At 48.8% G+C, this 15,015-nt stretch overlaps 1 protein-coding gene across 3 annotated transcripts in view; it reads right to left on the reverse strand.

Annotated features, from left to right (window-relative positions):
- DVL1 (dishevelled segment polarity protein 1) overlaps positions 1-15,015 on the reverse strand; it is a 224,459-nt gene that overhangs the window by 11,754 nt on the left and 197,690 nt on the right. For 2 of the 3 annotated variants that reach the window (XM_075906879.1, XM_075906882.1), the window contains 5 exons: positions 14,750-14,817; positions 13,868-14,017; positions 4,753-4,884; positions 3,286-3,453; positions 1,384-1,590 (listed from right to left, as the gene is read on the reverse strand). In XM_075906879.1, coding sequence (XP_075762994.1) covers positions 1,384-1,590; positions 3,286-3,453; positions 4,753-4,884; positions 13,868-14,017; positions 14,750-14,817 — 725 coding nt within the window. The remainder of the gene's footprint in view (positions 1-1,383; positions 1,591-3,285; positions 3,454-4,752; positions 4,885-13,867; positions 14,018-14,749; positions 14,818-15,015) is intronic. The other variant, XM_075906880.1, reaches the window with a different exon arrangement.

Consider the following 15,015-nt stretch of genomic DNA (forward strand, 5'->3'; position numbering starts at 1 on the left):
TTTGGTTTCCTTCCCACGCATTTGTTTCCAGCAGAGGCTGGAACGGCAAAGTGCTGGACATCTCACAAGTAACTTTTTCTCATGGGATTTCCAGCATGGGTTTGCAAAACAAAAGAGGTGGGGTTAAGCCTGGAGGGGCTGCAGGCCAGCTACTGGATGTTTATATTCATATTTGAGCTTGGAGGCAAAGCCCTGAGTGGATACAAAATTGGTATCTGCATCTGCAAAACTGATCATGGATATCTGCGCTCACATCTGTGGATGTACAGCCACACAAATTTGCAGGGTTCTAGATACAATTTGTACGCGCATCCATAGCTGCAAAAATCATCTGCGGACATCCAGATCCTTTTTGTGGATACGGATTCCTGTGGATCATTTTTATGGATGCGGACAGCCGTGGATATCCATGGATTTTGCAGGGCTCTACTTAGAGACTCCTCTGGAGCCTTTCCTTTTGGTTACTGGCAGCGTTTCCAAAATGGATATTCACAGTGGAAGCAGTGAACATAAGAAACGGTAGCTTCTGCGCTGCCCTCCGAAAACAGAATCAAGTTTGATTTACTCTGCTCAGGAGAATGAAGCAGCGAGGTGATCCTGAGGCTGGAAGGAGACAGCACAGTTATGCAACCCATGCAACAAGCAACAGAGCAAAACCAATTGTGCTCCCTGCTTCGTGGTGGTTTGGGACTGCAGTCCATTTGACTGGCTGCTCCGCACGGCACTCTTTTTGCGCCGGTCCTTGGGCCCTCAGCACAGAAGTGGAAGCCGGGAGCACTTAATTTTAAACCCACTGCTGTCCCTCTCCGTCCTGGCTGGTGGCTTCAAGCAAATCTGTAACGGTCCAATTGTCAGGGCCGTCAAGCGCACTCCGTAGCCACTGAAATCTGCGACTCCCCTCTGAAAATCAGGCCCCTCACCTTTCAGGGTCTCAGCTTGCTGACTGCTGAAAAGGCAAGGATGTAGCTTTTTCCTGGGGTGAGGGCTGGGTCATTCACTCTGGATTAAATGGGGGATCTAGAAGTGCTATGTGTGATTGGGTGATGCTTCGGGATACCTACGCCGCATTGGTCATGACTGACCAATCTCTAGCTCCGCCTCGGTTCTTGCTCTGTGTGATGAGCTCTAGCTAAGCACATGGGTAGTTTAATTGTGCCAGCACAATGTTCCAACAGGCACTGCCAGCGTGGGGCTCAAAAACTGGCCCTCCACTCCCTGAAGTCCGCAAAGGGAGTTTCGATTCAGGGCATTTGCAGCCAGCCCCATGCATGGCGCGTACAAAACCACCAGGAAGGGGGGCGCACAGGCAGGCCTAGGGACACTCAAGCAAATGGCCAGGGCGAACGAGAGGGAGGCCGGCACATGCTCAGCTCACACGCTTACCTTCACTTTGCTGGCTACCTGCGCTGCCACTCCCGTAGCTGAAGCCCGGGTCCTGATATGCTGGCGGGAAGCACGGCGGAGGGAGCGGGTACTGGTAGGGATACCCCTGACCTAACGGCCACGGCGCAGCAGGATGCGGGAGGGGAGCGAGAGTGTCCTGATCCGAGGCGCCGCTAGAACCGTTGTTAAGGTTCAAAGCAGCCATATCTGGAGGGAGAGAGAAAAGGTGAGGACGGTGCTTGTCCCTCACACCTGGTCACCACAGACTCTTGCCAGCCTGTATAAATGACAGCTCGTGGGTTTTCCCCGAGATGTTACCTCAGCAGTTCAATCAAAATGCCACCCAGGGTGAAGCCAGCATGAATATTGAATGTGGAGGGACGGATAGTCTCAAGCCTGCGTGCGCAAAGCCACTTGGGCTGGCCTGATGCGACTCCTCAAATGTATCGTGTGCCTGTCGCTCCCTGCTGCCCACAAAGACATTCTCATGTCAGGGGAGATGGGCCCTGCGGCGGAACCCCAAGGTGAACCAGGCCAGGCTCTGGCAAGCTAGGGAAGAGCGGCCTTGTGTTTAAGATACTAGACTGGGACTCAGGAGATCAGGTTTCAATGGCTGATTCTGCCTCGGACTCACAGAGACGGTTGGCGAGTTTGGGCTACTGTCTCCCCAGGCTGCAAGGGGTGTGATTCCCAGGGTGAACGTTCACACTCACACTAGGTCTCACCGAGCGAGTGTGCTAAAACAAGGAGCCAGGTGCCCCGAGTACAAACCTGCCTGGGCCCCGGGGGAATGTGCTCAGGGCATCTAGCCTGCACTGCCACTCCTGCTGCCTGTGCTACAGAGGCTACCCTATTATTTTTAGCACGTTGCCTGTTGAGAGCGGGCGTGTCTACACACTCTGAGAGCCAAGTGCCAACGTAGCTTCAGTCCCCTCTGTGCTTCAGCACCCTCCTGTAAAAGGGAGACCTGTCCAGAACGCCGAGGCCTGTTGTGAGGGCACAGCCATTACCGTAATAGGGCTGCTAACCGATTGCCCCGGGGGGGGAGCCCTGAAATGACCTGATGAATGAATTCCAGAGCGAGGGGGGTCAGCGGAGAACACTGGCAGGCTATTCCCGTTCACATGGAATGCCTGTGCTGATCACACTTGTGTCTGGGCGGGAAATTGTTATTCGATTTCAGAGGGTACGGACATAGCCCGCAGCACCGTGGTGGGCAGCCTGCGGTCCAAAGGCTACATGCAGCCTTTTGGGGCTCCGTGAGTGGCCCACGAGACGTTTTGTTTATCGTTTCCCAGGCACAGGCTTGTCAGATTCTGCTGGTTTTCATCCACACTGTTTTTTTCTCCTACTGGTGTTACTCACGCGACATGCACATAAAGCCGGGGCACACGTAGGGAGGTGTGTGCGTTCCCTCTGTGTCCAATCAAGGCGCTGCTATGGTGCAATCGGCACCTCCTGCAAATTACCTACGTGCAGCAAAACTATCCCAGGAGACCGTCTTGGTTACGACAATCTTGTGAGCCACGGAGATGAAGCCTATGCATCCCACTGACTAGCCTAGGTTGCCCCTCACAACATCCCCATAAAGCGGGGTCAGACTATCCCCATTTTACAGATGAGGAACTGAGGCCCGAGGACATGAAGGCGCGTGGCAAGAGTCAGATTTCCCCAGTCCCAGCCCAATGTCTGATTTCACTGAACCATCCTTCCTCCCCAGATAACCCAGCTGCTTCTCCTAGGGGAAAATAGACTAATGATAACATGACTGGTGGGGTGGGGGGAAGAGGGTGCTTGTGTGTGTGGAAATCTCTGCTTGTGAACTCCCACGGGAGGCTGCAGAGAACAGAGGCGCTGGCATCCAGCACACCCAGCTTTGCCCTTCACGGGTGAGGAACTTACTGCGGCAGAGGTCCCCGAAGACGTAATAGCACTGCTCCGAGAAGGTGATTTTGTTCACAGTGTGCCTGAGGTAGCCGTGTTTTAACATGCTGCTGGCATATTTTCTAGCCTCTCGTCTGTCTTTGAAGCCCTCCACGTGCGTGTACAGCCAGTCGACCACATCTGCCCCTGCGCAGGGAGCGGGGAACGGAGAGAGGAGAAACAGCCCAATGTCACTGAGAGCCGGCAAGACAATTTTCAAAGTCCTATTATCGCAATGTAGTAATGCCTATCAGCCTCCACCAGGACAGAGCGTCATTATGCTAGGTATCATCTAAAAAGCAGAGGCAGGTCAGGCCCTGCCTCAGAGAGCTTCAGAATAGCCTACTTCCAAAGCCCCTTTCATCTGGAGATCACTTGGCTGCCACTGAAATGCATCCACCTCTGGGGTAGGAGGGAGGGAGCAGCCGTCTAACAGCACTAACCCCCAGTTTAAGCCAGGAAGTGAAGAACAGTCCTGCATCTGAGTGGAGCACCTATTCATTTAAATGTTCAAAAAAAAATCATACTGGAATTTTTTTTTATTTGTTGCATATGAGAAGGAATTAAGACAATCTAAAGTGAGATGGCCTTTTATAGGGTGACGGGTTGTTGAATTTATACAGTGACAGGTTTTCAACCAATATAAGGGGCCAGGATGGATGGAGACTCCATGCAGTCTCGTGTCTTATTTAGATCACAAGCAAAAGGAACTCAGGTTGTCTAGAGCAGCGTTTCTCAACCTTTTTTTTTTTTTTATAAAGTACCCCTTTTTCAAAAAAATAATAATTATAAGTACCCCCCAGTACCTACAGCTTTCAGACACACACTTTTTTTTCTACCATTCCAACATATTTGTTTAAACAACTTAATCGTAGCTGGGCAATGAAATTTTTGGGTGTAAAACGTACAAAAATAATAAAGCGCTGTAAAACTGAAAACAAGTTCAGTTTTCTCCAAATTTCAGTGGTGTTAACGTACCCCCCAGACGTCTCCCGAGTACCCCTAAGGATGCTCGTAGCCCTGGTTGAGACACACCGGTCTAGAGTTCAGTGTCCATTTGCGTGCAGCATGAACACACCCAGGGTCTCTTAGCAGTGCTGTTGAAGAGTGGGGCTGTGTGACTATTCAGATTTGGAGCAGCAGGGGGCGCTGCGAGGCTGGACTGAGATGTGCTGCTAGAGCCAGGCGGGAGGCACAGGGCGGGAGCAGCAGTGCGGGTTTAGGTGCAGAGAGACAATGAGGGAGGGAGGTCTGCACAGTGCGGGCTCACACGCTGTTCACACTTGAGCCTTTCGTTCTTCCCCGGCACAGCCAGATTCTTTCACAAATATACACAAGGGAGAGGGGGGAGGCAGAGAGTCAACGCAGCTCGAAAAGGCAGCTCCCCAAGCCCGTTCCTAACAAGCCACCGTCTGACCTACGCAGCCGTCGGGGGGACCCGCTTACCTATCACTGCATTGGAGATGGTGATCTTTAACCACATTCTGTCCCGGATTTCCAGGCCTGAGTCGGGTAACTGCATCACCTTGACAATAGTCGCCATGTCACTCTTCACAGTTAAGGGAGATTCTTCTAATTCTGAAAGGCAGAGAGGTTAGATGCTTCTCGGAGCTCAGCCCTCCGAGCAGAGAGAGTCACTTCGGTTCAGCTCCCGCTATTGGGATGGCACCTTCCCAGACACAGCTCTCGGGAGCAGAGGCAAGACTCGGTCCCACAAGATTCCCCCATCTTGCGCTCAGCAGCGGCCCCGCATACGGCTCTCAGGCCACTTCCCTGTGATGCTGCTTGGCATGAAAAGTAGTTTAGGGGTGAAGAACCGTTTTTTGGGTCAGGAGCTGCTGACCCACAGAAAAATCAGTCGGGGGCCACAGACAAGTGAGAAGAAAAAAAAATCCTCACTGACGTGGCCCCCAACAGAGAAGAAAGACACTCCCCACATTCGCCTCACACACCAGAGTCTTAGGAGGGCCCAGGCTAGTAGATTTTGTGTGCCCCTGCTCCACAGGGTGGGGGCGGGGGAGTAGAGAACCAGCACTGTCTCCCCAATGCTGGGGGGGGGGGGAGAGCCTGAGCTTGGGGGCTAGATCCACGCAAGCCGGGGGCCGCATCTGGCCCCCAGGTCTTAGGTTCCCCACTCCTGGTATAGGCACCCTAACAAGGCTTGGGTTCCCCAGCCAGTTCCCCAACCAGTTACGTGTCACTACAGGCCCCTTTCATGAGGGGGTGCGCCCAAGGCCAATCCAGTCATCAGCAATTCCCCATTTAAATTGCAGGACACTCATGGGGGTGTCCAGCAATGCTCCCTCCACATTCAAACCCAGCCTCGGTCACGGGGCGAGTGCACAACAGGCTCCGTGGGGAACAAGCATGTCTTGACCTCACACTTGGGGGTCAATTAACATGAATGGTGCCACCTGGCACGGAAAAAAATCGGGTGAATCTACTCTGCTACTGGTGCGCCTGCAGCTCCCACTGAGGTCAATGGGCCTGGTGCAGGCACCAAAGGGAGGAGGGAAGGGAATCAGGAAGCTAGAAAACAGCCCATATCGTTAACCAGCCTTACGCTGGCACTGCCTTGAAAACTACCTATTCTGTGGTTGCCAATGATGGTCAGACCCTGACGTAACAGCCCCCTATAAGGACGCCTATGCCCCTCTCACAAACTCCAAGCCGCTCTCTTGCAGGATATTGGGAAAAGCCAATTCTCCATGTGTCAGCTGTGATCGGTCATTGTTGCTTTTCTAAAAGGTTGTTACAAGGAGGAGAGAGAAAAATGGTTCTCCTTGGCCTCTGAAGATAGGACAAGAAGCAATGGGCTTATTGCAGCAAGGGAGCTTTAGGTTGGACTTTAGGAGAAACTTCCTACCTCTCAGGGTGGTTAAACACTGAGGGCTCATCTACATTGGCCCCTTTTCCGGAAGGGGCATGGTAATTTTTGAAATCGCAATAGGGAAATGCGCGGGGGATTTAAATATCCCCCGCGGCATTTAAATAAAAATGTCCGCCGCTTTTTTCCGGCTTTTAGAAAAGCCGGAAAAGAGCGTCTACACTGGCCCCGATCCTCCGGAAAAAAAGCCCTTTTCCGGAGGATCTTATTCCTACTTTGAAATAGGAATAAGATCTCCCGGAAAAGGGCTTTTTTTCCGGAGGATCGGGGCCAGTGTAGACGCTCTTTTCCGGCTTTTCTAAAAGCCGGAAAAAAGCGGCGGACATTTTTATTTAAATGCCGCGGGGGATATTTAAATCCCCCGCGCATTTCCCTATTGCGATTTCAAAAATTACCATGCCCCTTCCGGAAAAGGGGCCAATGTAGACGTAGCTTGGGATAAATTGCCTAGGGGGTTGTGTAAACTCCATCACTGGAGATATTTAAGAGCAGATTAGACAGACATCTATCAGGGATGGTTTAGAAAGATGGTGCTTGGTCCTGCCATGGGGGCAGGGGACTGGACTCAATAGCCTCTCGAGGTCCCTTCCAGTTTTACTGTTCCATGATTCTATGATGTCACCACCCCAACTTGTGCTCAACTCCCCTGACCTGAGTGTTCCTCTAGACACAAAACCCATGCGTTTTGCTGATCCAGTTTGATAATAAAGCCCAACAGGAAGCACCTGCAAGATCTCCCATGTGGGCCGGGCCGGCCTAAGGCTGGCCCTCCTGTTCCTTGAATGGGAGAGCTATTCTCTGTGGATCCCTTGCCCAGTCACTCCTAGGCCCCGCCTCTCCTTTCTCACGCAGAGTGTCCAAGGTAAAGCCCTCAGCTCGCTAATGACCACAGTAATTAGAGACAGGGCTGAACCCCCAAGCTCCATCAAACGCTGGGTCCAATTCCCAGCCGGTAATGTCTTTTTAGTGGGCTGCCCACCACACTCACTGTGTTTACCCTGCTTCCCATCCTCCCATCTCCGGAAAACTTGTATCCATCATGAAATGGTGTTTGCAGCTCAGGCCCATGTCTGGCAGACACATGGCAAGTCATGAGCCACCCACCTTTCTAGGCAGGTAGCAGAACCGGTTTCACTTCACTTCAGCCACCCTCACATTTACAACTATGACACAGTGACAGCTGAAAACGGTGAACTTGAAACATGCACATGTACACACTTGAGATATATTGTCACATGCCATATACACATGAGGCTTCTAAGCTCCTAACACCATCTGAGCAACACTGAGATTTGGATTTTGCTTTAAGTTAGCGTGGTTAGTAACAAAAAGCAACTTTTTTTTAAAAAAAATAAAGAGTATCTGTTTTAAACATATGAGGAGCAATAAACTCAATTTTCATGTGGCCCATCCCCAAACCAATATTATCCCTTTAGATACCACTGGAAGTAGAAGGATGTTGGATCTGTAAGCTGTACAGCTTGAACCTCTCTAGACTGGCACCCTTGGGACCTGGCCGTTGCTGAACCACGGGTGGTCAATATCGTCTAGCACAGTGTTTCTCAACCTTTTTTTTTTTTTTTTAATAAAGTACCCCTTTTTCAAAAAAAAAATTCTAAGTACCCCAGTACTTACAGTTTTCAGACACACACATTTTTTCTACTATTGCAACACTTTTGTTTAAACAACTTAATCATAGCCGGGTGGGCGATGAAAGTTTTGGGTCTAAAAAGTACAAAAATAATAAAGCGCTGTACAGCTTAAAACAAAAATCCAGTTTTCTCCAACTTTCAGTTGTATTGAAACCCCTCAGATTTCTCTCGAGTACCCCTAAGGGTACTTGTACCCCTGGTTGAGAAACACTGGTCTAGTAGCATTACCAACAGTTCCGCTGCTTCCTGGGCTGTTAGTAGCCAGGTGTCCACTTATCATGGGTGTGGCCAAGTTTCCCACAGTCCCATAAAGTTTGTTTACAGCCACCAGGCCTGGCTCTCAGTGTTCTGTGCTGTTATTTAGCTCGAATGTACCCTAAATGTCTTTTAAAACCCCATGAAGCAGCGGAAGGGTTGGTCATGCTGCTAGACAATATTGACCTCCTGTGGTTTGGCAAATTCTCTGGTTCGGCACCGGTCAGGCCCCGAGGGTGCCGGACTAGAGAGGTTCAACCTGTAGTGAGAAGGGTACATCCATCAGGACAATGCAGTTGTACTAGTCCTCCTGCCATCTTTATTTTGTGCCTTCGTTTTAGTGCTCTTTCTGCTGAAGAGAAAAGCCCACGCAGAAGGGACAAACTGCTCTGGGCAGGATACCCTGCCAAGCCAGAATTCCACAGTAGTGGTCTGAGGGCTTGATCTTTCAGGTCAATGGGGAAAAAAACCCTTCCATTGATTCCAATGGGTTTTGCACCAGACTCCAAAACACGACAGCTGGTGAGAAGAACTTTGCAATGCTCTGGGGTTAGCACCGTAGAAAACGGCAGTGCTTTTACACACCTGACACGAAGTGGGTCTTTGCCCACAAAAGCTTATGCTCCAACACTTCAGTTAGTCTATAAGGTGCCACAGGACTCCTCACTGCTTTTGCAAGATTCAGACCAACACGGCTACCCCTCTGATACTTGACACCTGACCTCAGGTATCTAGGGTGATCTTGGACTGTCCTGACTGGCAGTAAGCAAGCTCCTCTTTTAACAATGGGGGGGAGGTGAAGATGTTCTGCCGTGGATAGAGAGTATTGCTGCTAGTGCTGGCTGAAGGCAGCTGGCCCTGCAGAGAAAACCAGAGGCTACTGCAAGAGTGTGTTGCTCTGGAATAGGCTTAAAATCATTCTCGAACAAGATACTTTTTTCAATAATAATTAATATGAAGAACTGGATCCATCTGGCACTAAAAAAAGTCTGATTTGACAGCAACTGCGTATTCAGGTCCCCGAGGAGTCCTGTGTTTGAGGGAACAACACTGAAGATAAAAAGAGATGAAAAAACCAACCGAAGAGAGCCAGAAAAGAAATCCAAGCCCTGCTGCGTGGTGGGTTTCACCTGAAACCCCCAAATCTCAGGTGCGTTAGACAGAAAGCGTTGGCTGCACTTAATACTTCTTTTGTTAGGAACTTTCATTCTGATCCACAGGCAAGTGGGTCAAGGGGGGTGGACAGGAAGAAAAGGAGTCAGTCAAGTTTATAATATCCCAGCCCTGTTATATAAACAGAGTAAAACAGGAGACATACCGCAGTACTTGCACTAAGGAACCGTGACAGACTTGTGCTCATCTAACGCTGCTCTATTAACTGGCTGCTTCCACATTTACAGCCAAAACAGTAAAACTGATATTTATATTTGCTGCAAGTTTCAGTAATGTAACTCGAAGAGAATCTGGGAGGATCTTGTATTTAAGCTCTTTGTTTGCTCCCTTTGGGTTGAGATGCGTGTTTCTCACCTTCCGCCATATTTAGCTGAGAGATTAAAGTGTGAGGTCTTCTCTTCCACCTGATGCACCCCCGAGAGCTGGGCGTGCTGCACCCACTGTGCATCAGACAGGTTCCCAGTGGAGGAGACAGAAAGAGGGAGATCAAATGAATGGAAGTGCAGTTTGCTGCCCACCTCACTGCTAGCTATGCTGGCCTTGTTTATGATGAAACGCTACCCTTCTATCGCCCCTGCCGTCTGAGGATCTCAAAGAACACTGGAACGAATGAAGCCTCCGGACACACCTCTGATCTGTGTCAGGATAACCACTTTACAGATGTGGAAACTGAACTGCAGAAAAGATAAGTGATTCACCCAAGGTCACTCAGTGAGACAGTGGAAGAGTCAGGAAGGACTCTGAGCCCCTGCCCCCTCCTCCCGTAATCACACCTTCTCCAAACTTATCTCCCATTTTGTTCAGGTTTCAGTTTTTTTCTTCTGTTTACATTAGGAAAAGGGAATGTCATATGCTACCCGCACAAAGAATGAAAAGCTATCCGCAGAAAACTGGTTTTACTTCCAGGCAACCTTCAATTCAGAAGCACAAGTAAGAGGGTGTCTGCCTTCCACATTTCCAAATCACTGTACTGTGTATCAAGGCACCTGATACATGAATGTTTCAAGAGGAATGTAAACAGAGTAACAGAGTTTCATTGTTTGACAGCAATCAGCAGATATATTAGACCCCAGTAATCTTTAGTATGTTTAAGACTGAAAATATGCATCTCAAGATAAAGCCATGGTGGGGTAAGGGTTGTCTTGCCTTTGACTGCTGATAATATTTGCCCCCTTCCCCCACTTGCTGGTGCCGCCACTGTCTAGGGAGATGCAGAGACGAGACCCATACAAGATATCACTCCCCTTTCATAGTTTCAAGGTGAGGCTGTAATTTTAGCTGCTTATGAGATCAGAGAGAGCACGAGCCCTCATGCGGTCTGGCCGAGTCTGCTGGTATTTTTAAATATAAAGGCACCACCAATGCATAGAGAACTCCAGGAATGTAATACTTCAGCCAAACATTTGTCTAGGGAAGATTCTGTCATTGATCATTAGCCCAAAGGTCTTTAAATGATCAATGAAGGTCTACTATATTCATTATTATTATTGTTTTTCCTCTATGGAAAAATCCAATATACTGTGTTGGCAATGAAACCAATTGGGTTTCTCTAAGGGTTTACAGAAATTACTTTAAACAACCTATAGATTATAGGTCCCAGTTCAGCAATGTACTTAAGCGCTTCCTAACATTAAGCGCATGAGTTATGCAAGCTGGTTTCAGTGGTATGCTGCTGAACTGGAGGTTCTCTACAGAAATTTTAAGGCAACCTACAGAACCAATGGGGAATTGTATACCCTTAGAACATAAGAACGGCCATACTGGATCAGACCAAAGGTCCATCTAGTCCAGTGTCCTGTCTGCGAACAATGGCTAATACCAGATGCCCCAGAGGGAGTGAACAGAACAGGGAATCATCATGTGATCTCTCTCCTGTCACCCATTTCCAGACAAACAATGGCTAACAGCCATTGATGGACCTAACCTCCAGGAATCTATCTAGCTCTTGCTGTCAACTGGGTTCAAAATTCTACAGAAAAGTTATCATCATTCTGTATTAATGCCCCCCCCGTCAAAGTTTTTCCTATAGGACGTTGGTAGAAAAGAAAATCCCCATTCAAGGTGTAAAGTCCCTTAGAGCTTCTAATTTAGATTTCATTGCAAAATAATGCAAAGTCTTGGAGTGGAAATAGCATCTAAACTCTCACTGGCAGTGTCATGGCTAATTAACAGAGTCAATCTCTCTTTTTTTTAATTACCCTGCACAGCTGAAAATGTTTTCAGTGCACCACAAAGAGATGAAAGGAGCTGTGCGGGAACAAGACAAAAGCTAGCTCCATCTAGTCTCACCCTCTTCTTTTAACCTTCTCAGAAAAGCCAACACTTTCCAAAATGATTAGTCATTTGAGGGGTTTCAGTTTTGGGATGTTCCAGGGGAGGGCCTGATTTTTAGAAGGCGTGGAGCACCCTGAAGTTAGCTAAAGGTGTTTCAAACTGACACCCTACAATTATTGGCCATTTTTGAAAAACTTGGCCCAAATTTTTTAACTAGGGATGCGCTTTTATGAATAACCCCCAAAGGCACCCAGTTTGCACTAGCCCTCCCTATTTCTTCTTCCTTTCAAATACTGGCTGTCAAAGCATAGGAGCTTTCCTGCTGGACTCAAAGGAATCAGAGGTGGAAGCTTGGTTTGGGGGCACAGCCCCAACTTTTCCACTTAATGAGTAAGAGAACAGGACAAGAGTTTGATCCCGATTTAGGCAAAAGTGTCGTTAATGTTGCTGTTTGCAGAGCAATAGGGAAGTGGGTCCAGGACCTCAGCTGGTCAGTGTATTGATTGCCTGTGGACCGGCTGGAATCAGCGGTTCAAAGTGGGACCCAAGGTGGCAACGTTTGGGACAAGTTGTGAACCGGTCCTGCAGAATTCGTTTGGTTTCCAATCTCTTCATTCAGGAAAACACGTACGCCTGGTGCTTAAGCCCATCCCTTTTGAAGACAGCACTTAACACTCATTTAAGTCCCTTCAGCACATGCTTGAGTGTAGTCTCAAACACGGACGCTCTCCTAAGGACAGGTTTACACTTGGCACGTGACGCGGAAAAGGTCCCTTTGTGCGCCCAAACTCTGGGAGCGTCTATACTCGCTAATGACTTTTTGCAGGGAAACTCAGATGTTTCATGCGAGGCTCTTACCAGTGATGCTTTTGCGCTGATGTGCAAGTGAAGACATTTTCTTGCTGTTTTAGAGCTTTTAGCCTCCACAGGGTATCCCACAATGCCTCAGTGACCACTCTAGCCAGCACCCCTGCTGCTCTGATGCCAGGTAAATAGAGGCCCACCCCTACCCCTGTAAAGCCCTGGCAACTTTGAAACCCCCCTTCTTGTTTTCTTGGCAAGTGCTCACTTTTCTGGCCAGGTGATAATGCCTGCTCCATGGAGCAAACCATCCCCTGCTCACAGCAATGCTGAGCATCTGGAGCTGACCGGTGGTCGAGAAGAGGCTCCCAGGATACCCTGCAATCACCCACCCCTTCCCATGAGAGCTGCACTGTGGGATAGCTGCCCTCATCCATGATGGAAGTGCTACAAATGTAAACACTCTCCGATGCCTGTGACCAATGCTCCCTCTAATCTTTTTCATCCACGTGCAGAATAATTTTATGTGCACCGAAGGCATGTGCGAATGTGCACCACCAGAAGAAACACAAACCTAGCTGTGCTAATCAGCCGGGCAGCATTGGAATCTGCACAAGAGCACAACTTGCAGGCCACACTGCCTGTGACTCTGAGTACACTAATCAATGCTTTTCTTTTACCAGTTCTCTATCACCGGTGCAACGGACAGGATAAAAACGCTGCAAGTATAGAGATAGGCTAAATGGGGGCCCTCAGTAGTGAGTAGCCCAACAGTCATCTGCTGTGTTCATGTGTCTTGCCTGAGTGCCATGTGGTTTTAAATCCAATGCTGCACTGTGCCCTACACTGACTCTAGAGAACAAGGAAGGATTTGTTTCTTCAGTTCTAAAGCTTCCAAGATAAGACACCAGAATTGTCTCAACAGGTTGATAAGAGAATGTAGGAATTGCCACAACAGACCAGAGCAGTGGCGGAGGGAATCTGACCCTTAATTTCCTCTTGCAGGACAAAAGCCACCAGGGTTTGGTTTTCATTTGTATGGGATTTTTTGTGTGTGCTTATTAAGTTCTCAAAAAGAGAAGGCAACTCGATTAAACCATATTCAAAACTCTGTGAAGGCTGTTTTGAAAGCACACAGAAAGTTTCCTAACATTATGTCCTGGTTTTTGATCTGCAATGTTATCCACCGGAGGAAAAATGCTTTCTGGCGTTTTAAGGGACTGATGAATGCGGATATACTCCCTGCCCCATGATTTGATAGAAGAGCAACCCCCAAATCTTCCTAACTCATGGTGCAAAACGTTAGCATAAAGCCTTGCTCCTCCTATGCTGAGGTATCACTGTGGCAACCTTCGGAAAGTTTTCTGCTCCCCATAAGTTAGAGTGGAAAAAAAAAAAAAAAAAAAAGCTTGCTGTGGCTGTCGTGTTCGTTTGTGTCTTGCTTTGCTTTCTGTGCAGCTCTACACTGCCGGCCCTGAGCAGAAGACACCTGCCCTGTGCTGGCCGCAGTGCGACTTACTTTCCGAATCGGGAATTGAGCTTGTTAGTGAGGAGCTGGTAGATGTGATGGTGCTCATGGAGGGGCTCATACCGTAACGGGGGTACGCTCCCGTCATGGCTGTGGTATGAGAGATCCAGGCTGCCGGATCTATTGGCCTCACTGGTTCAGCTGGAACGGCAAAGAAACAAAAAAAGAAACGAATCAGGTTTCAAACAGAATGCACCTCAGAGGGATTCAGTGGGGGAGGGGAGGGGCGGATAGGAGACAATTATTTGGACACTCTTAACATCTTGGAATCATGGCCATTCGCATGTGCACAGGGCTAAGATGGTCACTCGTGGCGGGGGGAGGGGGAACCAGAAGGAATTGTCTCCCTGGATGGTCTATGAAGGACTTTTGCTTTCATCCAGGGACTGGGTTAGATTTGGAGGGATATATCCATGATCAGTTTCCTGTGATTTAGGCAGGAGTTTTCTCATAGGGTATGTCTACACTTGCAGCCTAATTCAAAATAGGGCTGCAAACGTAGGCATTCGAAATTGCAAATCAAAGCCCGGGATTTAAATATCCCGCGCTTGATTTGCATCTTCCCGGCCGGGCGCCACTTTTTGAAATTGACAAGACTGGACTAACTGCCCGCGTCTACACGCGGCAGTGAAACGGCCATTCGAAATAAAGCCCTAGTTCAAACTACCTGTTATTCCTCCTGCAATGAGGAACCTTCCCTCAGCCGCGCCCGCTGCTTCCCCAAATTAGAACTGGATATTCTGATGGGCAGAGAAAGAAAAAAAACTTCCTAAAGAGACAGGGTAGCTGGAAATGCCTTGACCCCACAGGTCTTTGTGCTATGGATTTTGTAAACCTTGCAAGCTAGCACTGTTACACTGGCTGCTCACTTACCCCTGGGAATAGTGAAATAACTTCTAGGCGTGGGATCCCAGCACTTGGCCACCGTTAGGCTGATGGGTCTGAAAATAAAATAAAATACGGAGGACTCAGTTACCTTTCCCTGTAGAACTGGGAGAATGAGTCTCTGCCATGGTGAGCTAATTTGCCTCTCTCCAGGGTTGGCCAGAGAGAAAAACCAACTTTTGTGGAGTGTTTTGCTCTAGGTACCTCATAGGGATTCATAATCAGCAGGCTAGCTACCAGCTTGTGTCGGTTTT

The sequence above is a fragment of the Pelodiscus sinensis genome, chromosome 23 (genome assembly GCF_049634645.1).
Source record: "Pelodiscus sinensis isolate JC-2024 chromosome 23, ASM4963464v1, whole genome shotgun sequence".
NCBI classification, from domain to species: Eukaryota; Metazoa; Chordata; order Testudines; family Trionychidae; genus Pelodiscus; species Pelodiscus sinensis.